Source organism: Sminthopsis crassicaudata, chromosome 5 (assembly GCF_048593235.1).
Source record: "Sminthopsis crassicaudata isolate SCR6 chromosome 5, ASM4859323v1, whole genome shotgun sequence".
NCBI lineage: Eukaryota > Metazoa > Chordata > Mammalia > Dasyuromorphia > Dasyuridae > Sminthopsis > Sminthopsis crassicaudata.
In genome coordinates, this window is record NC_133621.1 from 221,457,608 (window position 1) to 221,485,579 (window position 27,972).

At 33.1% G+C, this 27,972-nt stretch overlaps 2 protein-coding genes across 2 annotated transcripts; both read right to left on the reverse strand.

Annotated features, from left to right (window-relative positions):
• Positions 1 to 430: 430 nt before the first annotated feature.
• Positions 431 to 1,369, reverse strand: LOC141542805 (olfactory receptor 6C74-like). Its single transcript, XM_074267396.1, has one exon. It carries the CDS (start codon positions 1,367 to 1,369, stop codon positions 431 to 433), a length of 939 nt encoding a protein of 312 aa, XP_074123497.1.
• A 25,028-nt stretch (positions 1,370 to 26,397) lies between these two features.
• On the reverse strand, positions 26,398 to 27,336 carry LOC141542806 (olfactory receptor 6C74-like). Its single transcript, XM_074267397.1, has one exon. It carries the CDS (start codon positions 27,334 to 27,336, stop codon positions 26,398 to 26,400), a length of 939 nt encoding a protein of 312 aa, XP_074123498.1.
• Positions 27,337 to 27,972: the final 636 nt, after the last annotated feature.

Consider the following 27,972-nt stretch of genomic DNA (forward strand, 5'->3'; position numbering starts at 1 on the left):
CTTAATTTGTAGAATATTCACTTTTACGTGTCTACAGAATGATAAAAATGTACAGAACAGTCAAGTGATAAAAGTGGGGTCTTTAGAATTCAATAAAAGTCACCACTTCACATGTTTTGCAATGAATTACAAATAACATTAATTATTAAACAGCAATTGATTCTGGCAAACTAATGTACTAAAAACATTAATGTACCATACATTAAAGTATCTCTGCCTGGTGTTCCATTTAATTCAATAACCCAGAGAAGGATGTAGGATTTGAGTAAGTAAAAAAGAAAAAAAGTGGGAAAGAATGAAGGTAAAAATATAAAAGTTAAATATATATTGTACCCAGAAGAAAGAACATGACCCATGAAAGCAAACCAAGACATAATTTTGTATTTAGATTTTCATTCATTACTATTCTTTACATTGATAAAACCACATTCTATTTCTCTGAGAAAAGAGCTTTTCTCAGTATTGCATCCTTAAATGCTTGTTTCACTTGCTGGTTTCTTAAGGTATAAATAAAGGGGTTTAATAGAGGAGCAACTGAAGTATTGAGTAAGGCTATTCCCTTGGTTAAAGATATTCTCTCCTTAGCTGAGATTTTAATGTACAAGAAAATGCAGCTGCCATAAGAGATAGAGAGAACAATCATGTGAGAGGAACAGGTGGAAAAGGCTTTTTTCCTCTGACTAGCTGATGGAATTCTCAGAATTGTCAAGGCAATGTAGGAATAAGATAGAATCACTAATGTTAAAGTGACTAACAATGTTACTAAAGCTAGACTGAAACTGAGAAGCTCATGAAAATGTGTGTCTGTACAGGAGATCTGCATTATGGGATCAAGGTCACAATAGAAATGGTCAATGATATTAGAGTCACAGAAATCCAGTTGGAGACCTAGAAGCAGGCCTGTAAAGACAAACAGGAAGCTACAGAACCAACAGCTAAAAACAAGCAGGAAGCAGACTTTGCTGTTCATGATCGTTGTGTAATGCAGGGGCTTGCAAATGGCAACATAACGATCATAGGACATGGCAGCCAAAAGGAAAAATTCGGATGTTCCAAGAAGGAAGACAAAAAAAAATTGAGCAGCACAACAATTATAGGTAATGGTTTTGTCCCCACTTGCAATACTAACTAGAAATTTAGGGATACAAACAGATGTAAAGGAAATTTCTAGGAAGGAGAAATTTCTAAGGAAGAAGTACATGGGAGTCTTGAGGTGGGAGTCCATTAAAGTGAGGAGGATGATGGTCAAGTTTCCAGTAACACTTAATATGTAGGTGAGCAATAGAAAAAGAAAAAGTACAATTTTCCAATCTGGGTCATCTGTCAATCCTAGCAGAATAAACACTGTCACTGTTGTGCGATTTCCCATTATTGACTTCAGATTTCTACCATGCCTAGATGTAAAAATAAGAAAAATCCAAACTGAAGATAAGCGAGACAAAAGAATATGGTCATTTTTGGTTATCAATTCTAATGGGGGGGAGCATGCAGTATTGAAAAAAATGCATTCAGAATTGCAATGTAATTCTATTTCTCCTTTTAACTAATGTTTTTTTGGTAGATTTTTGCCTTTTCTATTATCATGCTCAGGCCAACCTTAAAATAAATCCCCATTCACTCACAACGTACAATAAATAATAAAGAGTGGGTTTTTCACAAATTAGCTGAATGTTTACAAATTAATCAGGAAATCAATGTGTGATACTCCCTAGGTGGATAATCTGTTGTTGGAAATTCAAAGGTAACTTGTATTTTTATGAGTGGGATAGACATAACTTTGAGACAACAATTTTTTTTCTCCAGTTATTAAAATCCATTATTTCATTATGTCACTTTTTATGTATATCTTGATGAAAAGTTTCATACGTTACTGAGGTTAAAAAGTAGAATAATTCCTTGGTTATCAAAATAATATTATGATATAGTTGTATTTAGCTCCTATTTTAATCTGATTGTAGAATATAATCTACATGTGGTTCATGTTTAATATCTTTCTGGCTTGCTAGCAACTACCAGAGCCTGCATTCTTCTTGTATAACTTTGAAGAAATCAGGTTCACATTCACACCATGAAAGGGACTTTAGAGGAAAATGTTATGAGAAAGTTACTCTTATAGTGCATCAATTCTTATAGCTGGATACATGTTTCACACACACATGCAAACATACACACATATACATACATGCTTCCACTTCTCTATCACTTTTCTCTATAAAAAGACTTAGAAAAACAGTCATCATTCTAATCCTTTCTTCTCTACACATGCTGCAATGCATTTCCAGTCAGTGGAGATCTGAATTGGTTCTTTTTGTCTAAATTATGAATATATACATAGTACAGAGATTCTTTATCTGACTAATTCTGCCAATCACATTTGTTAGCTAAGGCTTCATAATGATAATAGCAATTTCAAGAGATCCCTATGTCAATATTTTCACATTTCCCCCATTCATAAGGAGAGGGTACACAGAGCTTTACCTTTTATCAGTGATATCAATGGGATAATCTTGAACTTGAGGAAAGTCAAGCCATTTATAAAACCCACATACCTCTTTCTCTTGCATGTACACTCTCACAAATATATGTCCATATTTATAGGCATCATCAAAATAAAAAATAATTTATCTCCTCTAAGCCTGTAAATGTACATTTTGTACATTGAAACATGGTCCCAGATCTGAAATCTTGGTAAATTGTATTTGTTAGAACTGTGGGACGCAATTATCTGAACCTTAGAAACATAGAAGGAAGGCATGATATATGTAATGGGAGATGCTATAGCACCATAACTCTGATAGGAGACAACAAATTCCTTTTTGGAGGAAGATTTGAATGTTTCTCTTAAAAATTGTAAACCAATAAAAAGTAAACATATCTTAATTGGTGCTATTATAATGTAATGTAAATATGGAGCAAACAGCAACCCTAGGGATCTATGTTCAGAAGTAGCTAATGAATCCCCAGTCCAATTGACTTTTGTGAAAACTTAAGATTTGGACCTGAGGTAATGAAGTCCTCAGAGATCTGACTGATTCAAGAGTTACTTGCTTTAGTTGTACAAGCTTTCCTTGTGACAATTATGTGCATTGTCCAAGTAATTTATGGTTTAAAATTATGAATGTTATGGGGCAAGTTAAGTTTGGCTCAAATTTTTGTATGTTCTATACTTACGAAATAAGATCCCACATGTATAAAAATAATTATAATGGAAAATAGAAGGTGATTGACACAAAGAGGACAAAACAAACTCCACTTCCCCATATACCTATGTTTTTGGAAAATTTCAAGTTGGAGAAATTTCCATGAATATATTCTCTCTCACGGGAACTTCTTATCCTCTTATTTAACAAAGACTTTTTCTCAGTTTTTGCATCTTCAATAACAGACATAGTGGCTTATTTTGATATATTTCTTATGTTATTCTTTTATATATTTTTTCATTTTATTGCACAGATGGATAAAATATATTCATTTTAAATTAAATAAAATATGGGAAGATTGCTCTTGTATGGGGGTTATTTTAAATATATTCTTACCATTAAACTTGGATTTCAAGATACCAAATAAGTGTCTGAAAGAACTCAGTGTCAACTTCTCCTCATGGCTTTATGTTGATGTGTATTGCCTGGAGGAGACCAAGGTATTTATATGTGATATTTCTTTTTACTGGTTAAAAGTGATCTAAATATTTTTAACTTGAAATCTTCAGTCTCTTTTTTTCTAGGAATGTGCTAAGAATTTTAGACTTCTCAATAACATTTTGATATCACTGGAGAAAGATTTCATGAGAGGAAATTTAAAAAAAAAACCAAACAAACAAACATTTTTTTTTCTCCTGTACATGGACACAAATAAATTTTGTTTTGTTTTGTTTTGGGTAGTTTGATAGCACTCATATATATCAAGAATTAAAAAGATATTTTGATGCTACCCTATTTTTCATCAGAAGTCATATCCACTTCTATTTAGGGACAATACTCTGACTTTTTTTAAACACCCTATATTATATAAATTATTCTTAACCTTATTTGTTGGTGTCATTTTTAAATAGACAAATGTTTTCCAGGTAGACATCAAACAATCTAATGTTTTTATTCAAGGTGTTCCTTTTTTAATATATTTATGGAACAAGAATGAGATAAGAATATGAGAATGAATTAATCACTGTAAGATAATCAAGAAAATATTATGATATCAATAATATCAATATTATATGTGTCAATATTCACTATGCCAATGAACAATATCTGTTATTTACCCTTCTGGTATTAGAGTCCAGCTCCAATGAATGGGAAGAATGTGGTTATGTATATCCAGGAGCCAAGCAGGATTCTGTCAAGCAACCCGTTTATTGATCTGAAAGCCAGGATTTATATACTCTCTAAACTAATATTACAATAGTACCACTTTCAGACTATTTAGTGTATGTTCAAAGGTTATGGGTATACATCATTTCCAACATTCCAGTTTGACATTAATATTAAACAGTAACTAGCAATAATTATCTACTTATCCAACAGAGCCATAAATTGGATCAATTAGTACTAACAATCTATCTAACAAAGTTGTAAATTGGAGCAATTAACATAACACACTACTTATCTAACAGTTATAAATTGCATAATTTGTGATGCCTTGTTCCATTATATGCATCATCCATTTAAGATACCTTAAATTTATCTCAAGCATGTCTTTCATCACTATTAGGAAAGATGATGATCCAATGCTTTGAACTGCATGTCCTTACAGAGAGCAAGTCTCAAGTAATACCTGAACTGGACTCTTCCTGTACATGGACTTATTCAATACATTTCCCCCTTTTTTATTCCTAAGCTGAAGCCTATGAATTTCAGTGCCCATAGAAGACAATGATTGAAAAACATACTGAAAAGCACAAAGGGTTAAGCCAATAAATATACGAATGACACATACAAGAGGAAAAATAAAATCCAAAAGCAAAAAAGTCAGATGATTATTTACAGGATCTAACTTTTTTAACCACTCAAATATTTGTTTTGCTCTGCTATCATGATCAATTACAGGGACACTACTTTCTGCCATGTTTTCCACTAAAGCAGCTAACTGAGATAAATTCCAGGTGGAGTTGGAATTATGTATCCATTCATGATGTTCCTTATTTAAAGCCATGTCATATTGGTGGTATCATTATCCCATCTATATGGAGTTACACATACATGAGTAAATCTACAATCACAGGCTAGTTGTAATCAAGTTTCCCAATTGTCTACATTATCCCTTAATCCATATTAACTTTAGTTCTTGTGTTCACTCATTGTGTATATCAATTTTTTCTTCAAGAGCTGGTGATACATTTGTTTTACTAATTGATCAGTGAAATAGGCAGTCTGAACAGATTCTGTTAGAGCTGTAGCTAAAACAGCAAGTGAATAATTGCTATAGCTTCTAGAACACCTGAAATGAATAATCCAACAAATCTCTTTTTCTACTTTTATTTTTATTTAGTTTATTTTGACAGTATTTCAAACCTGTTCACCTGCTAACTTGTACCAAATGTGACTGATTTTAGTAGGCACCATCACATAAGATTAGTATTCAATAATAAGAGCCATAGGAAATAAATTAGAAGTAAGACATTGGGATAAAATGCAAGTGTAACATTTTACAATATACCTTCCTGGTATATTTGTGATTTGGTTTCCACTGGCATTTATTAAACTACTATCTGTAGCTAAAAACATCTGTGGACATTTTACACATACCTGTACAGTACATTTCTGAAGGGCCTGAAACATCATGGAATTCCATCTCTGAGATGTGAAATTTTGTCACATCCTAAGTCCGAAATACATTGTAACAGGGGACCCATCTAGACAATGGATAATTTGGAGTGGTCCCTTTTTTTTTTTCTTTTTTAAAGGGAGTGGTAAGCTGAAACTGATTGAAACATCCAATGGTTGATTCACCTCCTTGAAGCTAGTTGGTCAATGCAGTTCTAACTGATCAAAATCTGGGATAAAAAACAATTCTAACAAATAGAGTTTAGGAGAATCTGAGATAGATAGACAAGCACACAAGGACTGCAATAATATGTAGAAAGGCCAATACAGATTGACAACTTTTCATGTAAAGAAATATATTTGTGTCACAGACACACAGTACATAAAAATGTTTAAGATGTGTCAGCTTTAATTTCAATAAACAATAAAATAACAGATCTCACTGATAATCATGTTAATTATCCTTAAATTAATTTGGAAACTTTTAAGAACCTTATTCCATACAGAAATAAACATCTAGAAACAGATAGATGACTTGCCCAAGTACTCATTTGTTAGGTTCTTACTAAGTGCTAGATCAGTACTTAACAATTCTCTAGTTCACACCTTTGGTTCCGGCCTTTAAGGGGAGTTTCCCCCTTTGAATTTCTGAGGAGGAGTTTACATATGAAAAGGAGTTTACACAACCTTTAAAAGGAGCAAGTTCATTGGTTGAAGCAATTTTCCCACAAGCTCTTGAGTTCTCACATGCCCATTCTCTGGGAGGATAAAAGAAGACAACATTGAGCAAGGAGTGAGTCTACCCTGGGACAGAGTTGGGACGGCTCTCTGGAGGAAGAAGAGTCTAGTCTGGGATTGAGTTGAGACAGCAGCTCTCCTTCCAGAGAGCGATGGGCAGTTTCTGGAGACAACAGAATATTATACTCATTCACCTATGAATAAATTGAACTGAATTTCAATTTCAAATTGAAAACAAGATATAATTGAATCGTGCTCATGGCTTGTGCTGACCATTTGCTCTAGTTACAGAAAATTCCTTTAAGAGGAAAAAAACAGGGGTACGATTATAATACCATCAAAACTGATTCTTCAGACCTCAGCCTGGGAGCATACACATGACAGAATAGAAGTTTGATAATCAATTATAACAGTTCCACCTTATAGCCAGACTGAGGAATAATCAGGTGGATTCCTCAAAAAGGCAAAATGGGGAAACTGAGTCAGAACACTCTCACCTTGAGTGGAGGTCAAGGTTGTCCTCCCAACTCTTGTCGATATACAGCCCTCTACCTGTAACAATTCAGTATAAAGTACTCACAGGAAGTTAAAAACTTCTATTACCGGGATGTTCCCTTCCTCCTAAGATAAATCAAGGTTTCATTTAAGCTTGAATTCATGAGAAAATATAAGGTCCTGGCACATTTACTGGGACATTGTGAACTTTACACAAGATTGAGTCTTCAGAAACTAACAACATGCTTCAGAGAACCAGATCATAGAAAACAGGAACCATGGTTCATCACAGAACAATGCTTTTCATGATAACCTATGGTTTTAAGGTAGATACACAGCATGAATTCTCTCACTAAACAGTTCTGTTGAATTATCAACAGCCTCATCTCCTTATTTGCTCCACCACTAGCTCATTTGTGTTGTGTTAGTCATATTTCTCTGAGTAACTTATGCCATTTTATTACTGACAATGATCAGGCAATCAAATTCAAAATTCAAAAGAATATCAGTTACAGTTCCAAGAGATTTTATCCTTAATAGCAAATTCTACTAATCACAGTTTAGGACTAGATAAATTATTTTTTAAAAGTTTAACAGAGAGGCAGCCAGTTGGTGCAATGAATAGAGCACCAGTCCTGAGTCCAAATCTGACCACAGACATTTAACAGTTCCTAGCTGTGTGACCCTGGGCAAGTCACTTAATCCCAATTGCCTCAGGGAAAAAAAAAATTACATAGGAGATTTTGTTTAATTTATTTTACATATTTAAACTCATCCTGGTGAGAGGGATTAATCACTAAATAATCTTATATGAACAAATTCCTTTTTTTAGGAATTATATATACTAAATAGATTCATTTCTCAGAGTTGATGACCTTGCTTACCCTGATTATTTCAAGAAAACTGGCAAGCTTACAAATTAAGAGGACTGGATAAAGACCACAGGGAAGGGCCCAGGCTTGCTATTGCCAACCCCAACCATTCTTAGTGTTTTTGTGGGTATGTTGTTTGATACCTCCCCCCAACTCTGTGAAGGGGGAAAAAGGGGCTGCATACCCTCAAACTTGAAGGGAAGTGATAAGGCTTTCACCTCATCCCTTTTGTTCCATGTACAGTAACAAGCAAATATTTTTTAGGTTTAACATGATCATAATTATTTCAAATAACTTAGGTAATAATTTTGGATTTTTCTTAAGAGCTTAGTAGTCTTAGCTATAATTTCCTTTTAATTTTCTAGCAAAGAAAATATCTAATTTAAAAAATTACATTTACAAAATATTATAAAATGGGATTAGCAAGGCTAAATAAACTTTCTACCTTATTTTATTTGTTAGATATATTCTGTTCTTTGGGAGTTCTCAGGGAGGATTTCTATTCCCTAAAATAATTTTCCTTTTGTTTTAGGGAGAAAACAGGACAAATTTTTTTCATTTTGATTTTTATTGAAGATTTTTATTTTTATTTATTTTTATTTTTTATTAATCTTTATAATTATAACATTTTCTTTGACAGTACATATGCATAGGTAATTTTTTTTTACAACATTATCCCTTGTACTCCATTCTGTTCCTAGTTTTTCCCCTCCTTCCCTCCACCCCCTCCTCTAGATGGCAGCATTCCCATACATATTAAATATCTTATAGTATATCCTAGATACAATATATATGTGCAGAACCGAATTTTGTTGTTGTTGCTGTTGCAAAGGAAGGATTGTATTCGGAAAGTAAAAATAATCTGGGAAGAGAAACAAAACAAAACAAAACAAAAACAATGCTCACAGTTTACACTCATTTCCCAGTGTTCCTTTTCTGGATATAGCTGATTCTGTCCATCATTGATCAATTGGAATTGGATTAGCCCTTCTCTATGTTGAAGATATCCACTTCCATCAGAATACATCCTCATACAGTATCATTGTTGAAGTGTATAATGATCCCCTAGTTATGCTCGTTTCACTCAGCATCAGTTGATGTAAGTCTCTCCAAGCCTCTCTGTATTCCTCCTGTTGGTCATTTCTTACAGAACAATAATATTCCATAACATTTATATACCATAATTTACCCAATCATTCTCCAATTGATGGACATCCATTCATTTTCCAGTTTCTAGCCACTATGAAAAGGGCTGCCACAAACATTTTGGCACATACAGGTCCCTTTCCCTTCTTTAGTATTTCTTTGGGATATAAGCCCAGTAGTAGTATGGCTGGGTCAAAGGGTATGCACATTTTGACAACTTTTTGGGCATAATTCCAGATTGCTCTCCAGAATGGAGAGCAATTCCACCAACAATGCATCAGTGTCCCAGTTTTCCCACAGCCCCTCCAAAATCAATCTGACAGGTGTGTAATAATATCTCAGAGTTGTCTTAATTTGCATTTCTCTGATCAATAGTGATTTAGAACACTCTTTCATATGAGTGGAAATAGTTTTAATTTCATCATCTGAAAATTGTCTGTTCATATCCTTTGACCATTTATCAATTGGAGAATGGCTTGATTTCTTATAAATTAAAGTCAATTCTCTGTATATTTTGGAAATGAGGCCTTTATCAGAACCTTTAATTGTAAAAATGTTTTCCCAATTTGTTACTTCCCTTCTAATCTTGTTTGCATTAGTTTTGTTTGTGCAGAAACTTTTTAATTTGGTGTAATCAAAATTTTCTATTTTGTGATCAATAATGGTCTCTAGTTCTCCCTTGGACACAAACTCCTTCCTCCTCCACAAGTCTGAGAGGTAAACCATCCCATGTTCCTCCAATTTATTTATAATTTTGTTCTTTATGCCTAAATCTTGGACCCATTTTGATCTTATCTTAATATGTTGTGTTAAATGTGGGTCCATGCATAGTTTCTGCCATACTAATTTCCAGTTTTCGCAGCAGTTTTTATCAAATAATGAATTCTTATCCCAAAAGTTGGGATCTTTAGGTTTGTCAAACACTAGATTGCTATTTTTATTCACTATTTTGCCCTGTGAACTTAACCTATGCCACTGATCAACTAGTCTATTTCTTAGAAATGGTTTTGGTGACTGTTGCTTTATAATATAGTTCTAGATCAGGTACAGCTAGACCACCTTTATTTAATTTTTTTTCATTACTTCCCTGGAAATTCTTGACCTTTTGTTGTTCCATATGAATTCTGTTGTTATTTTTTCTAGGTCATTAAAATAGTTTCTTGGGAGTCTGATTGGTATAGCACTAAATGAATAGATTAGTTTAGGGAGTATTGTCATCTTAATTATATTCGCTCGGCCTATCCAAGAGCACTGAATGTCTTTCCAATTATTTAAATCTGACTATTTTTGTGGCAAGTGTTGTGTAATTTTGCTCATGTAATTCCTGACTTTTCTTTGGTAAATATATTCCCAAATATTTTATACTATTGATAGTTATTTTGAATGGAATTTCTCTTTGTATCTCTTGCTGTTGGATTGTGTTGGTAATGTATAAAAATTCTGAGGATTTATGTGGATTTATTTTGTATCCTGCAACTTTGCTAAAATTCTGAATTATTTCTAATAGCTTTTTAGCAGAGTCTTTGGGGTTCTCTAAGTATACCATCATGTCAGAAGATTTTTATTTTCAAAACATATGCAAGGATAATTGAATAGTGCTCATGGCTTGTACTGACCATTTGCTCTGATTACCTCTAGATTGATCTGAAAGCCAGGATTTATATACTCTCTAAATTAATATTACAATAGTACCATTTTCAGATTATTTAGTGTATGGTCAAAGGTTATAGGCCTCTTTGAAATCATCCTACTGATCATTTCTCACAGAAAAATAACCTTCCATAACATTCATATACCATAACTTATTCAGCCATTCTCTAACTAATGCACATTCATTCAATTTCAAGTTTCTTGCCACTCTACAGAAAGAGCTGCCACAAACATTTTTGCACATGTGGGCCCATTTCCCTTCTTTAAGATATCTTTGGGATATAAGCCCAGAAGAAATGCTGCTGGATCAAAGGGCATGCACAGTTTGATAACCAAAGAAGACAATTTTTTTTAAATTGAGATAGAACAGATTTTAAAACTTTAACTTTAGTTCATGATATTTCCTAAATATCAATTAAATATTCCAAACTGAATTGCCATTTGTATATTTGCTAATTCACACAAATCAATTCTCTTCTGTGAGCAGGAAAGGGTTAAGGTGCCAGTTTTTATGGATTGGGCCTTCAGAATCCTGACTCTTGATAAGTCAAAAGCAGGCTACTTGTTGACAGAGTTAAAGTATCAGTGAACTGTTTTTCTGTTTTCTTAAAGTTCCTTAACTCTGTCAATGCAAATGTAGATTACAATTTACATATTCCTTTAGTGAGCTTTGATTAGAGCTCCTTTAAAACTTCTACTACCATATCTCAAATAACAAATTTCACTGTACTAGATATATTTATCTTTCTCTCCTTTTCACTCCTTCATCCATGTGTTCCTGCTGCAGTCAGGGAAAGAGGGAAGGGGAAAGGAAGAAAAAGAGACTATATTTCCTCTATGCAATATCCTCCTAGTTCTGAGGAGACCTTATTTAGCTGAATTTGATTAGTTTCATTTACACACATACACACACACACACACACACACACACACATATCATTTATTTCAACATTAGCATTGTATGATGGTTAAATCTAAAAATCCATGAAATGTTATCAAATATGAAGCAATTATATCCAAAAAGAAGCTGATAACCATATAACAAAAATAATAATTATTAGTTCTCTTTACAAATCAGAAAACTGGGCAGATATAAAATAGTTTGCCATAAATTACATAACTGATACATTTCTCTAGATGAAACAGAGAACGGTGGACTTAACAAAAACATAGGCTGACTGGCTTTCTTATACCATACTGCCATGCTAGGTGAAGCTGGGGCACCCAGATTTTTCCCAGGCAGTTGCTGGAGAGAACTGATAAAGGCTAGGGTAAACTGGTATCAAGATTTCCCTTTGATGGTAGTTTCAGGTGTCAGAGCTCAGAGAATGCTGATCATGGGTCCTGACCATCACTCCATCCCCCCTCTATCCCTACTCCTCCAAGTTAGATTGGGGAAGTATTTGGGCAGGGTTGTTTGGGATCCCTATGGTTGTTGCTGCTTCCCCCATTTATATAGGTAAGGCAGAATATTAGTTTCCTTAAAGTTCTTCATCATTCTCTTTTCTTAATTCTATCTAACATGAGAGGGGTTAGAAAGCAGAGGGATTTGGGCTATTTGAATCATGTTAGCAAAGCCACAACTGAGATGCACTCAAGACTCCAAAGAGTGAAGCATTCTAAGTGAGCAGGATTGTGGAGAGAGTCCCTTAATACCGTCTGGGGTGCTTTCCCAATTGAGCAGAAAGAAACTCCAAATAAGATAGAAGTCAAAGAAGTGTTACCAAGAAGTTGTTATTTACCTGTTTTTTTTCAATCTTAGAATGACTAGTTGCCAAACTTCTTGATCATTTCTTTCAAAATCTTGAGAATCTATGATATTATTTTAGCAATTCCATAATTTTAATTAGCTACCTTTATTTCTATAGTCCCCAGCTTAACCGAGCTGGATCCACAACAAAAAGTCAAGCTTTTCCCCTTTTTTTAAGGTGGGAGTCAAGAATATTAAGAAATGTTTCCGGATAACAAAATCTAGCTTACAGAACAAACCTGAAACATACATGCTACACAGAGACACAGGCACAAATAAAAATGACATGGAAAAGGCATGTCCCATCATTGCTAAAATCCATAAACTTGAAAAATAAAACCAACTACTAAGTTATTAACATTGTGTGAACATAAGCCATTCTTTTAAACTCTAGAAATAATTAATGTTACAGGTATCTCATTTAACCAGCAGAGAGTCCAGGACAGGAGTTGTTTCTATATTATTAACCACATAAATAGCATATTTGCTTTCTGAAAAAAATGTTGTGTTTTTTTGTTTATAGTATACAATGCAGTAATATTTGCATTTAAATTATTCTGCTATGTAGATTAAAATGGGGTGTTAAAAACATATTTAGCAGTAGGTTAAATATATAAAGAGGCTAATTATTTATTAGTAGCACCTGTAAATATCATTTACTGCTTGCAGATGATTCTCAGCTTCCTTAGTCAGACTTCTTTTTTGATTAGATTAGGGATTAGAAACTGCTCATAAAATTTTGAATAATTTTGTCAGTTCATGGATTCTCAAATTCAAATACCCAATTAGTATCCAATTAAATCCCTCAATAATTTTGATAATTATTAGAGTAATTGATTATCTCTTCTAATTTCTATTTTAAAATTGACCTAGAATCAGTTATTGGTTGTATTCAGAATGCCTTTTTTTCTATACTCCTGAAACATTTACTACTCCATTTTTTAATATTCTTTTATAAGATATTATTAGTGACTGTTATTCTCTCCTCCTTTTTTATTGAAATATCTTGATAAGGAGTGGCATAGCAAAATTGCATATTTCCCCTAAAAAATCAGAATCCATTACTCCAGGCACAACCATAAACCCTAGCAATGATTATGAATTTATATCATAAAATGAGACCTGAAGGAAGAGGACTCCAGTGGAAAAATAACATATTCCCATATTGCCAGTAATTCAGTGTGACAGAGGAGGACAAATCAAAACCAGCACTTCCCAGGGTAGTATGCATTAAATATTGTACTGTAAATAAGTGGCATTTAAGGTACTGGATATAGGCACTGTTTGAGGGGGAATAAGGGAAAGTGCAGCTCTCATTGTTTGACAGGGCCACAGATGGCCTTTGGGAATAGTTTCAGATTACCTTTCTTGTCATTCTGAGAGCAACATTCGGAAGCTCAATGTTTACCTTTTCTGCATTTTGGACATAAAGTCAAAGGTCTGTTAGCATTTTATTAGCATTTTCAAGGGCAAGTTGTCTCAATAAAATGTAAGTTGTCTTCCCATCCTTACTAGAATGCTAAATTGCCCTTGTTAAGTGATTGACAAAGTCAGCAAAGGTCTCATTAGGTCCTTGAATTATTTTTTTCTAGGAAGTAATTCTGTCCTTGCCATCTGATTGATTTTGCCCTATTCCAATTCAATATGTGCACTTATATTAATATCAGCTGGAGAAGAATCAATCTTATTTCTTATATTTTAATCATATATCTCATATATTATATCTTAATCCTCATGTTAACCTGGTGATAAACTACTGTCACCTCTTTTTTTACCTTTTTTTAAATCCTTGAGCTAACCAAGAGTTGGCTCTCCTCTGCCAGGGGTTTCAAATCCCTGTTTGGGGGCCAACTATTGGAATCTAGCTCCAATGAATGGGAAGAGTATAGTTATGAAATTCCATAAGGTTGGTAGGATTCTGTAAGCAGTCTGTTTATATCTGAGAGCCAATATTTATATACTCTCTACACTAATATTGCAAACCTTTTCAGGATACTTAGTGTACATTCCGTGGTGAGTATACCTTATTTCCAACATTCCAGTTTGACATTAACATTAAACAGTAACCAGCAGTAATAATCTATGTATCTCACAGAGTCATAAATTGGAGCAATTAGTAGTAACAGATTATTCATCTAACAGTCATAGACTGTAGCAAGTAGCAGTAATAAACTACTTATGTAACAAAGTAATAAACTGCATAGCTTGTGATGCCTTGTTTCAATTACATACATTGCCCACCAAGATACCATAAATTTATCTCAAGAATGTCTCTTATCACTGTTAGGGAAGACAGTGAACCAATGCTTTGCACTGCACATTTACAGAGAGCAGGTCTCCAGTAATCCTTGACCATACTCTTCCTGTACATGGATTCATTCAATCCTGGCCCTCTACATTCTGGGACTTTTTTGGCATCTTGTTTTCTTTGGATTTTTTTTTCCAGTCAATACATCATTATCTTACAACTGTTTTTTAGATTTTTAAAGTAATGTAAGTTGTGAACACTTTAAATATAATATATAAATATGTAATTGACTATTGTTTGAAGGAATCACTGTTCTTTGGGGAAAAATACATATATTCTTATCTTTGGGGAAAACATATGTGATACAGGGTATGTGTATATATGTGTGTGTATCTATACTTTCATACATATACATATATATTCTTATGTCATAAGAAAAGTGAGATCAGTCTTACATAATAGAGGAAGTTAATAAAGTAATATTCTAGGAATTCATACTCCATTGTGAATCATTTGAATACATAATTATGGATTTTAATCCAGAGACATTGAGTTGGTATAATGGATAAAGAAGTAACTCTGGAGTCAGGAAGACTTGAAATACTTACAAGGTGTGTGATCTTAGTCAAATCATATCTATCACTTCTGTTTCTCAGTTTTCCTATCTGTAAAATGATGATACAACTAAACTTCTTATTTATGCATATATCATATTATTATATTACTTATTATATACTGCATAGTTATTTTATCCTATTATTTTTATATATTTTATATAATTTTCATTTAGTTATGTAATAACTAAATAAGGTGCTAACCTAAACACAGATATAAAAAGCTTTACAAATTGTAGTGTTGTATAAATGTTAGCTATTATTATTATTATTAACATAAAAGATAACTGTCTTGAAATAAGATTTTCACGTGAAATCTCCTGTTAGGTTCTTACTAAGTGCTTAGTCGGTACTTAACAATTCTCTAGCTCAGAGTTCACACCTTTAGTTCAAACAAGCAATTTCATTGGATGTAAGAATTTCCCACAAGCCCCTGGAGTACACACAAGCCCATTCTCTGGGAGGATAAAAGGAGAAGTTGGAGTCTGGAAGGTGAGTCTGGATTGAGTCAAAGAGAAGACGTCTTGTGGATTTGCAAGTCCAGCAATCCCACACTTTTGGAGGGGAAGGCTCCAGAAGCCTCCCAAGAAACCAGCTCACAGAGGAAAAGATTATACAGAAAAGAAACCTCCTCCCAGAGAAGGATTACAATTGAGAGACGACAAGGACATTACAATCTCCTACATGTCTTATCTAGTACTATTAGAATGTGAAGGCCTTGAGAGAGGGACTATCTTGCTTTTTTGTTGGTAGTCCTAGAGTATAGCATATTGTTTGGCAAATAATGAATAATTTTTCATTCATTTGCTAATGATCAAGTATAATTGTGTTGTCAAGAACCAGTTACATTAGAATAATTTCTTTTTTTGACAATTTTTTGACAAAATTACAAAATTACAAAAGAAATTCCATCAATAAAGTATATACATCAAAGAACTTCCAGGTCACCTATGTTACAAAATGAAGGATTAACATTTTCTCTGATCTGTATGACTTCTCCAAAAGAGAAATTATACACCAAAGATAAAACAACATTAGCTTTCTCCATGGTCTAGGATATGCAAGATCCAAAAAAGGCAACTCTCCTCCTCCCTTCAAAAAATGCTTGAACTTGCATTCACTGAATCTAAGTTCACCTAGCACCCTTCTCTCATCTCTCATTCTATGGGCAGTGAGGCTACATTAGTAAAACAAATAATTCCTAAAGACTTGTTGTTTTTTTTTTTTTTTCTAAATAGGATTTGATTCATTCTGATGTGATAGTTAAATATCTATGCCTATCTTATGATTATTTATTGAAGATGAACTGTCCTCTACTTCATCAATAACTCTGAATGAACCTCTTCATTCATGATATAGAGACTGAGGTATGCTCTGAAGGGCAAACTTTTAATTCTCATATGCTTCCTGTAGAGGCTCCTCTATTTCAGGTATACACTCAAATAAAATCCAGAGTCTGCACCCCAGATCATCCTCTTGAGGTAAAACCTTCAATTCCTTATGCCAGTTATATTTCTTCAATGAGTAATTTATGTATACAAAAAAGTATTATTCAACTATGGTTTAGGGGAACATAGACTCCAAAGATAATTCAATATTTTAATCATAATATATCCATGGTGATGATAATAGTCCTGCTGCATTAATCTGCTTAGACCAAATCTGGAGTCCTCACTTTACTTCTTACTGCCAGATCTTCAAAAATATATTGAGCAACTGAATCTAGTCCAGAAGAGATAGTAATAGTTGGTGAAATGACTGAGAATCAATCCATATAAAGATACACTGAAAGGACTAGGGATAAATTGACCAGGAAAAGCGAAAACATAGGAGTACATGATAGTATCTGAAGGATTGTGATGTGGAATGAACACTGCACTAGTTCTCAGTGACTCCTAAAGACAGGTTTAGCAGCAAGAAGGCATAGTTAATCCCCCCAAAAAAGCTAAATAAATAGACAGTTCAGAAGATAGATAGAAATATAGATAGATGGATAGATGGATAGAGAGCTAAAATGTTTTTGCTGTCAAGTAGCTAACAATCTAAAAGGACAGACAACATGTAAGCAGCAGTGTAAAATTTTTTAAAATGGAAATATAAAAATTATTTTTACTTATTTCCTAAAATCCTCAAAATAATTCTGTCCTCACCTTCTCAAGATTATTGTTTTCAGCTTGGTACAGTGGGAAAGAATGCTTTCTGTGTTTTTAATCAGTGGAAATTAAATGCAGTCCTGACTCTAATACATTGTGACCTTAAAGAAGTGACATGAGTCTTCTGGGATTCAGATTCCTCATCCGTAGAATGATATTCCTATGTATATATACATACATATATATATATATATATATATATATATATACATATATATGTATATGTATATATATATATGTATACATACACATATATACATACACATATGTGTGTATGCATATATGTGTGAATCTATATCTATGTCTATAAAATATCCTTTCAAACTGTGAATCTATAGTCTCTATGATGAAATGATACTCTCCAAATTCATATGATCCAAAGAACTGAACAAAGTAAATCCATTTCTATAGCAGAGGCAGTTGTTGCTGTTAGGATTTGGCTCTTAATCTTACTTGCACTGTAGAATCACACTTATCCAGAAGTTTTTAGAGGAGAGCTGAATATTTTTCTAACACTTAAGTCACTAAGGTTATTGTTGCAAATGATGATTTCTCCACTCTGATTTTCTTAGAGAGAGCACCTGTCTCCTTAACAAATCAAGTGTGAATATTCTTTGTTCATTATGATCACTGGAAGAACTTTCAGGTGCTTGAACATCATCCCATGTTTCTTCTAAGCCCAAGGCACTAAAAACTTATACTGCAAACTTACTATATGTACTGTGTCTCAGGTGCATTTTCTGCAAGTAACGCTACCCAAAGCCAAAGAAGGAATAAATAACAAACCCAGGATTTGAAGTTGGTCACTCTTGATTTAACACTTTTAATGCAACTGCATGCTTTTCTGTTCAAACCTATTTTCATCAAGGATGAAATGCTTGCACAGATGATTCTCATAAAATTCTTATCTCAAGAAAAGTAGGGACAATTATTGGATGTAGATATTGGTAACATATTGCCCATCAATTAGGCAAAACTTCTATATACAAATTTTTAAATACTTTCTTATGGTATTTTCCTACATCTTTGAGATTAATTTTTTAAAAATTATTCCTAAATGTTGTTGGTATTGTGTGATCTCTAGCACAAATTCCTTTCTTATGTATTTGGTCAGATACAATTATTGTTTCTAATTTAATTATCTAAAGTTTCATTTGCATTTCATTGCACAGTGTACTGAATACTAAAATCTTGGCATCTAAATGTGGAAATTCCTCTATCTTTGTTATTGAGAGTGGATAGGAATAGTAAAGAAAACCGGAGCTCAAATCTGACTCAGAACCTAACTAGCTGAGCAAGTCATAAAGTCATTTGTCTCAACCTACTCTCAGGGATGTTGTGAGGATTAAATGAGATAATCTTTCTAAAGCACTTAATAGAATACCTGATACATAGTTAGTGCTACATAAATGTTAGCTGTTGTTGCTATTATATGCTATTATATGCCAGTTGACATTTATTTGTTCCATTTTACATAAGATTACTGTCATTTAACTTTTATTTTCTCTGTACTCTAAGCATAGTGGCAGCAGAAAAGATAGTTCCAGCTTTCCATAACCTTCAGGATTCATAAACCCACTAGAACTCAACCTCATCCCAGAACCTGAGGCAAAAGATAGATTGTTTATTCTGAAGGCAAACACAGAATGACAATAGTTATTTCAATTTGTTTTAGGACACATGAGTATAGTATAAGAATTCAATTTAATTCCATAAACATTTATTTAATTATCTGGTGTATGTTAAGATGTGTCCTGGGGAAAGAGCTCCACATGTGCAAAAATGTTTGTGACAGCCTTTTTTGTAGTGGCAAGAAACTGGAAATCGAATAGATGCCCATCAATTGGGGAATGGTTGAATAAATTATGGTATATGAATGTTATGGAATATTATTGTTCTGTAAGAAATGACCAGCAGAGAATCCTGACACTGAAAAGACCCTGCCCTAAGACAAAAAACTTCATCCTGCTATCCAGGTGGGGCTGGTTGAGTCCTAAGCTGGAAATTCCAACCCTATTCAATTAAAGATTTTCTATTTAATTCCAGTTCAAGCTGAAATCCAGTTTGTAGATAAAAGGAGTCAATTTGGAACTCTTTGAAGAGGAGCTAATATGCCATGACAAGGAAACTCTCTTTCTTTCTGGCTTAGCAAACTCTGCTCGCTAGAATATTCTCTTTCAGCATTACTCTCTCTTTATCTTCACCTATTTCCTTAACAAGACTTTATATCTGTTGGGACTTCACTTTATATCTCTCTGTTGGGACTTTGCCAGTAAGGAAATATGGGAATGAGTGAATTGCTTTAAGAAAACCAATATAAGTATTAAAAAGTATTTGGTAAATTAATAATTACTGTATCAATAATGTCAATATTGTATGGGACAATATCAATTATATCAATAAACAGTATCTCTTTTTTATTTTTCTGGGACTTTTTTGGCATATTGGTTTTTATTTTTTGATTTTTTTTGGGGGGGGGGTTGCTTTCCAGACACTACATCATTGTCTTACAACTTTTTTTAGAGTTTTAAAGTGATATAAGTTATGAACACTTTAAATGTAACATATAAATCTGTAAATGACTATTATTTGAAGGAATCACTGGTGTTCTTTATGGAAAAATATATGTGATATATACATATGTGTATATATATATACATATATATATATATATATATATATATATATATGTGTGTGTATGTATATATGTGTGTATTTATACATACATGCATATACACATATATGCTTATGTCTTAAGAAAAGTGAGATCAGTCTTACCTATTAGAGAAAGCGAAGGGAATCATTTCAACACATATTTACCGATTTTTATTCAGAGAGAAGACATTGAGTTGGTACAATGGATAAAAAAGTAACTCTGGAATCAGGAGACTTGAAATATTTACTAGGTATGTGTGAGCTTATTCAGAATAGGGTACTCCTCTCTGTCTCAGTTTCCCATCTGTAAAATGGGGATAACAACTAAACTTCTTATTTATATGTATATTATTATATTACTTATTGTATATTACCTAGTTATTTTATCTTTTATTTCATATATTATATTATTTATAGTTATATAATAACTAAATCAGGTTCTGACTAAAACACAGATATAAAAAGTTTTACAAATTTTAAAGTGCTATATAAATGCTGGCTATTATTATTATTATCATCAACACAAAAGACCACTGTCTTGGCAATAGATTTTCATCTGAAATCTCCTACATGTCTTATCTAGTACTATTCAAAGGTAAATGCCTTGAAAAAAGGACTGACTATCTTGCTTTTTTTCTTGGTAGTCTTGCACATTATTCCACAAATAATAAATAATTTTTCATTCACTCACTAATGATAAAGTATAATTGTTTGTCAAGAATTAATTATATCAGAATAACATTTTTGACAAAATTACTAAGGAAATTTCATCAATAAGATATATGTCAAAGAACTTTTAGATCATGTATATTATAAAATAAAGGACTAAACATTTTCTCTGATCTATATGACCTCTCCAAAAAAGAAATTATGCACCAAAGATAAAGCAATATTATTTCTCTCCATGGTCTAGAATATGGAAGATTCAAAAAAAGGCAATTCTTCCCTCTCCCAAAAAGTGAATTAACTCACTGAATCTAAGTTCACCTAGCACCCTTCTGTCATCTTCCATTTTATGGCAGTGAGGTTTCATTAGTAAACCAAATAATTCCTAAAGACTTTTTTTTTTTTTTTTTTTTTTTCTAAATAGAACTTGATTCATTCTGGTGTGATAGAATCAAGTACCCATGGCTATCATGTGATTCCTTATTGAGAATGAAGCTTCCTCTGCTTTATCAATAACTAGTTAAATGAGCCTCTGAATTTATTATGTAGAGTCTGAGAAGGATGGACAATGAAGTCTCACATGCTTCCTATAGAGGCTCCTCTATTGCAGGTGTCTAAACAAATAAAATTCAGAGTCTCTACCCCAGATCATCCTCTTGGGGGAAAACCTTCAGTGCCTTATGCCATTTGTTCAATGACTAATTTCTACATACAAAAAAGTATTATTCAGCTGTGGTTTTAGGGGAACATAAATAATGTTCCCCTAAATGATAATTTATACTTTTAATTATAATAGAGGCATGGTGCCCAGAATGAGACAGATAATAGCCCTTCTATGTTAATCTGTTTAGACCAAATCTGGAGTCCTGATTTTACTTCTTATTGCCATATCTTCAAAAGATATTCAGCACCTGAATCTAGTAAAGAAGAGATAATAATAGTTGGTGAAATGACTGAGAACCATTCCACATAAGAATACATTGACTTGGAGAAGAGAAAAGATAGGAGTCACTAGATAGTATTTGAAAGATTGTGATGTGGAACGAACATTAGACTGAATCTCAATGTCTACTAAAGGTAAGTTTAACAGCAAGAAGGCAAAATTAAATCCTGAAAAGGCTAAATAAATAGACAGTTTAGATAGATAGATAGGTAGGTAGGTAGATGGATGGATGGATGGATGGATTCACAGATAGATAAATATATATTTATTCTCAAATAGCTAACAATCTAAAAGGACAGACAACATGCAAGCAACAATGTAAAAAATTTTTAGATGGAAATGTAAAAATTATTACAACTTATTTCCTAAAGTCTTCAAAATAATTCTGTCCCCATCTTATCAAGATTCTTTCTTCCATCATGGTGCAGTGGGAAAGAATGCTTTCTGTGTTTTGAATCAATGGAAATTAAATTCAGTCCTTACTCTTTTATTACATTATGACCTTAAAGAAGTGACATGATTCTTCTGGGTTTCAGATTCCTCATCTGTAGAATTATATTCACATAAATATATATATATATATATATGCATATATGTGTGAATTTATAGCCATGTCTATATCTATATCTATAAAATGTTCTTTCAAACTATGAATCTATAGTCCCTATGATGAAATGGTACTCCCCAGTTTCATATAATGGAAAGAACTGAACAAAGAAAATCTGTTTTATAGCAGAGGCAGTTGTTGGCATTAGGACTTGGCTCTTAACCTTATTTGCACCATGGAATAACACTTGTCCAGGAGAAGATTTTAGAGGAGAGCTGGATATTTCTCTAACACTGAAGTCACTAAGTGTAGAGTTACAATGATGATGTTTCTTAAAGAGAATATCTGTTTCCTTGACAAATCAAGTATGAATATTTTATGTTCATGATGTTTATTGGAAGAATTTTAGATGCTTGAACATCATCTCATGATTCTTCTGAGCCCAAGGCTCTAAAAACTCATACTGCAAGCTCACTGTACATATTGTGTCTCAGGTGCATTTTCTTTATATAACCCTACTCAGAGCCAAAGGAATAAATAACAAACCCAGAATTTGAATCTGGTCACTCTTGACTCAACACTTTTAATGCAATTTCAAGCCTATTTTCATCAAGGATTAACTACAATGCTTGATAGATGATTCTTATAAGAATCTTCTTATCTCAAGAAAGTAGGAACAGGTATTGAATATAAATGTATTGTACATCATTTTGATAAAATTACTGTACACAAACTTTTAAAATTCCTACCTTTTTGAGATTGCTTTTTAAAAAAATTATTTCTTTTTCTTTTTCTTTCTTTTTTTTTTTTTTTTCTGCTAAGGCAATTGGGGTTAAGTGATGTACCTGGGGTCAAACAGCTAGGTCCAATTTGAATTCAGATCCTCCTGATTTCAGGGCTGCTGTTCTATCCACTGCACTACCTATCTGCCCCTAAAAAAAAAAAAAAAATATTCCCAAAAGCTTTTGACATTGTGTGATCTCTAGAACAAATTTCTTTCTTATGTATTTGATCATATACAATTGTTCCTAATTTGATTATCTAAAGTTCTATTTGCATTTCATTGCACATGTGCAATGAAATCTTGGCATTTAAATATGGAAATTCTTCTATCTTTGTTATTAAGAATGGATAAATATAGTAATGAAACCAGAGTTCAAATCTGACTCAGAACCTAAATAGCTGTATTATGCTGGGCAAGCCATAGTTATTTGCCTCAGATTCCATAATTGTAAAATGGGGATGATAGCATCTACCCTCAGGGATGTTGTGAGAATTAAATGAGATAATGTTTCTAAAGCACTTAATAGAATACCTGATATATAGTAAGTGCTATATAAACACTAGCTATTGTTGTTATTAAGTGCCAGAATATTTATTTGTTCTATTTTGCATGAGATTACTATCATTAGCTTTTATTTCCTCTATACTCAGAAGATAGTAGATGGGAAGGAGACTGGTTCAGCTTCCCCTAACTAGTAACCTAAATCCACTGGACTCAGCCTTACCAGAGCACCTGAGGCAAAAAATAGAATGCTTATTCTGAAGACAGACATATAATGATAATAGTTATTTTAAATTGTTTTAGAACACATAGACAATAAGATACTGTACAAGAATTTAATTTAATTTCATAAACATTTATTTAGATACTTGTTGTATGTTAAAATGAGATATTGTGCCCTAAAGATACAAAGATAAATCTTGATACAAAATATGCCCTAAAAGAGTTTTGGTAAAAGAGGACAAGTTCTAGGAATAAAAATGTTATACTCTGCCCTGATCATATCATCTCTGGAATACAGTGTTTAGTTCTAGGGATATTTTAAGAAGAAAATCAATAGACTAGATATTCAAGAGGAGGAATCAGAATGTTAAAGGGCTCTGATACTATATAATAGGGTAATCAAATGAAGGAACTAGGAGTGTTTTGACTGATAAATAGAAGATTTGGAGAAGGGGTTCTATTGGGTAATCTGTTGGAAGATATAGGATGGAATCAGATTACTTTGTTCAGGTAGACAGGTTTGACTTAGCAAGGAGTCTGACCAACTCTTTAAGTGAGGCAGACATGGTAGAAAACATGTGAGTGATAAGAGACGAAAAAGAAAAGAAAACTCTGGGTGAATGGCTTCAAGTTTTTTTTTTTGTTTGTTTGTTTTGTTTTTAATACAATAACAGAGAAGGTACTTAGATAAGAGTCTGGAGAGAGAAGGGTAAGTCTGAGGAAAATTAAGGAAGGGTAAAAAGACTTGGAAGAAGAGGTATGGAAAGCAGGATAATGAGGTGATAAAGTCCTTTACTTATCTCTTATCTTCATTAGCCACATGGATGAAGCTCTTCTTTTCCCAAGAGTCATGATTCTAAGGAATTTTCTTTTTGTGCTAAACATCATAACTTGAAATGCTTGTTTTTGTGACTGCTATTGTGGCAGCATTAAATACTGGTAAAGTCCAAGAAATTTCCTCAATTTCTTTTATATTTCTTGGTTGTAGGAGAATGATGCCTGGGAAATCCTTGAAATTCTTCAAATCTTCAATTACTCTAAAAAGATAATGAGGTTCTGGCACACTATCTACAAATTCTCCTTCTTTATATGAATGAACAAATGAAGCAGCTGTGTGCTTCTCCAGGATACTCTGCTACTGCTCTGACCATTACTGTCTCTTAGACATTGGAGGCACAGAAATCAAGTTGAAGGACTAGAATCAGGCCTGGAAAAATGATCAGGAAGCCAGAGATCCAAGAGCTAAGTACAAGCTGGGTGCAGACTTTGGTGCTCATGATGGTTGTGTAATGCAGGGGCTTACAAATAGCAACATAATGATCATAGGACATGGCAGCCAGAAGATAAAATTCAGATGCACCAAGAAGGAAGGCAAAAAACAACTGAGCAACACAACAATTATAAGTTATAGTTTTGTCTCCACTTGCAATACAAACTCTCTGTGGTTGTCTTTTTAGGCTGAGTGTGTGGGAAAAAAATTTATAGATTAACACATGAAATTACCATGTGCTACCCCCAAATAGCCATTAATGGTTTTGGTAGGGTGAGACAGGGATAAATTCCTCTCCCATCCCTTTAACACTGTGCTTGAAGAGAAAAGCACAAGAAGAAATACAAAGAGGTCCCAAATTTGGTTCTTTTTCCTGGCTAATCAAAGAGGTGGCTCTTTTGACCCAAACTGATCATTCTAAAAGTCTAGTGAACAAAAACATCTTAAGAGAAGCAACAGTTACTAAAAACCAATCAGGAGTTGTCTTTGGTTTTAACAAAATGCCAGCAAACACATTTCTACTTTCTCTGGTTGGAGATAATTATGAAATGCTCCATTTAAAGACTCACTCTTTCACAAATTCATAAAAAGTCTCCTTAATAAATTATCATTGAACTATTATACATTGTGTATGCATGTTATGCTTGTAAAAATAAAAATCATCATATAAATACACGCAAAAATTTTATAATGGATTATGATACATTGCTATTTCAACAGACTTTTAATGTAAGGTATACTTTTTCAGAAAAAAATGCATACATTTTCTATGTTATAATGTGACTTATATCTAAATATCCTTTATGAATATGGTCACATTTTATATTCTTTGGCTCAAGTTAGATACTTCATTTTTGTGCCTATATTTGAACAATTGTGTGCATAAATCTGAGGCTATAAATATTTTATTTCCCTTCTGTCTTCTCTACTTTTAGAATATTCTTCTCCTGTATTCCTGGATATTTTAACTGCCATCACTCCTCTTGTATCACACAAAGTGTATTGTAGCTTTATATACTTATGTGGTAGACATTATCTTACTTTTAAGGTTTTTTTGTTTATTTTAAGCTTTGTTAATAGCTAAATATATCTAGGTATTTTCCCTAATAATTCTCATCATATGCTTGAGACCCAATTCAAAGAGCTCATGTCTGTATTCGAGACCCGAATATAGAATTAAAATCTGTTGTCTGATACCATCCTCCTTATCAACTACTATCTTTCTCTTCTAAAAGCCTATCTTGAATTTAAAGTAATGATAAAGTTACAGAGTGTGTCCCAAAGACATTGTTACATATCCAAAAGATGATAATCCTTAGAAATATTTTTTGATTATTTCTGATAGTTTAATTTAACCATATACACTCAGTAGAAGTCAACATTCTCATTTCTTTGAAAAAGGAGTTGCTCTCTCGATTGCATCCTTGAAGGCTTGTTTCACTTGCTGGTTCCTTAGAGTGTAAATAAAGGGGTTTAATAGAGGGGCAACTGAAGTATTGAGTAAGGATATTCCCTTGGTTAATGATATTCTTTCCTTAGCTGAGGGTTTAATGTACATGAAAATGCAGCTGCCATAAGAGAGGGAGAGGACAATCATGTGAGAGGAACAGGTGGAAAAAGCCTTTTTCTTCTGACTAGCAGATGGAATTCTCAGAATTGTCAAGGCAATAAAGGTGTAAGACAGAATAACTAATGCCAAAGTAACCAAAAGTGTCACTAAAGCTAAAATAAAACTGAGTAGCTCAAGAAACTCTGTGTCTGTGCAAGAGAGCTGTAACATAGGACCAGTGTCACAATAGAAATGGTCAATGACATTGGAGGCACAGAAATCAAGTTGAAGGCCTAGAATCAGTCCTGGAAAAATGATCAGGAAGCCAGAGATCCAAGAGCTAAGTACAAGCTGGGTGCAGACTTTGGTGCTCATGATGGTTGTGTAATGCAGGGGCTTACAAATAGCAACATAACGATCATAGGACATGGCAGCCAGAAGATAAAATTCAGATGCACCAAGAAGGAAGGCAAAAAACAACTGAGCAACACAACAATTATAAGTTATAGTTTTGTCTCCACTTGCAATACAAACCAGAAATTTAGGGATGCAAACAGTTGTATAGGAAATTTCTAGGAGAGAGAAATTCCTAAGGAAGAAATACATGGGAGTCTTGAGGTGGGAATCCAACAAGGTAAGGAGGATGATGGTCAAATTGCCAGCAACACTTAATATGTAGGTGAGGAACAGAAAAAGAAAAAGTACAATCTTCCATTGAGGATCATCTGTCAGTCCTAGGAGAATAAACACTGTCACTCTTGTATGATTTCCCATCCTTGACGTCAAATTTCCACTATGCCTACATATGAAAAGAAGAAAAAATTAAACAGAAGACCATAAAAGGTCATAGTCATTTTCATTTCATTGAATATTGAAAACAGATTTTATATATACACATATACTATGCAAAGTATCTATGTATTTCCCTTCAAATCATATGTTCCTTTAATGACTTTGCTTCTTAATTAAGCTGTTCATAACAATAATAAATAAATTTGCATTCCTGAGTATTGACTGGTGAATTTATGCACTTCTAAAGGATGGGAATCTCACAAATCCCCTGAAATAAAAAAATTTACTTGATACCCAGGTAACCTATCTATGTATTTCCTCTCTTTATCTTTGCTTAAGGATCTGTGATTTAATTGATTACACAATTGCTCTACTGTCAGGAATCATAAATATTTATAGACAAATTCATAAGATTCTATGACCAATTTTTAAAAATATATAATTAAATTAATTTGCAAACATATTTATTAATCAATCATTCAGTTGGTGGTAACCTCTCTGCTAATGATTCTCCTTTCACTTTTCTATGCTGGTTTCAAGGCCATGTACCCTCCCAAGATATTTTGAGGTTTACTGGCAAGATTCCTTTCACAAGGACCAGACCTTAAACCAAAATCA

Coding starts and splice junctions, on each gene's coding strand:
- LOC141542805 (XM_074267396.1), bottom strand. CDS start 1,369: ATGGGAAATCGCACAACAGTGACAGTGTTTATTCTGCTAGGATTGACA.
- LOC141542806 (XM_074267397.1), bottom strand. CDS start 27,336: ATGGGAAATCATACAAGAGTGACAGTGTTTATTCTCCTAGGACTGACA.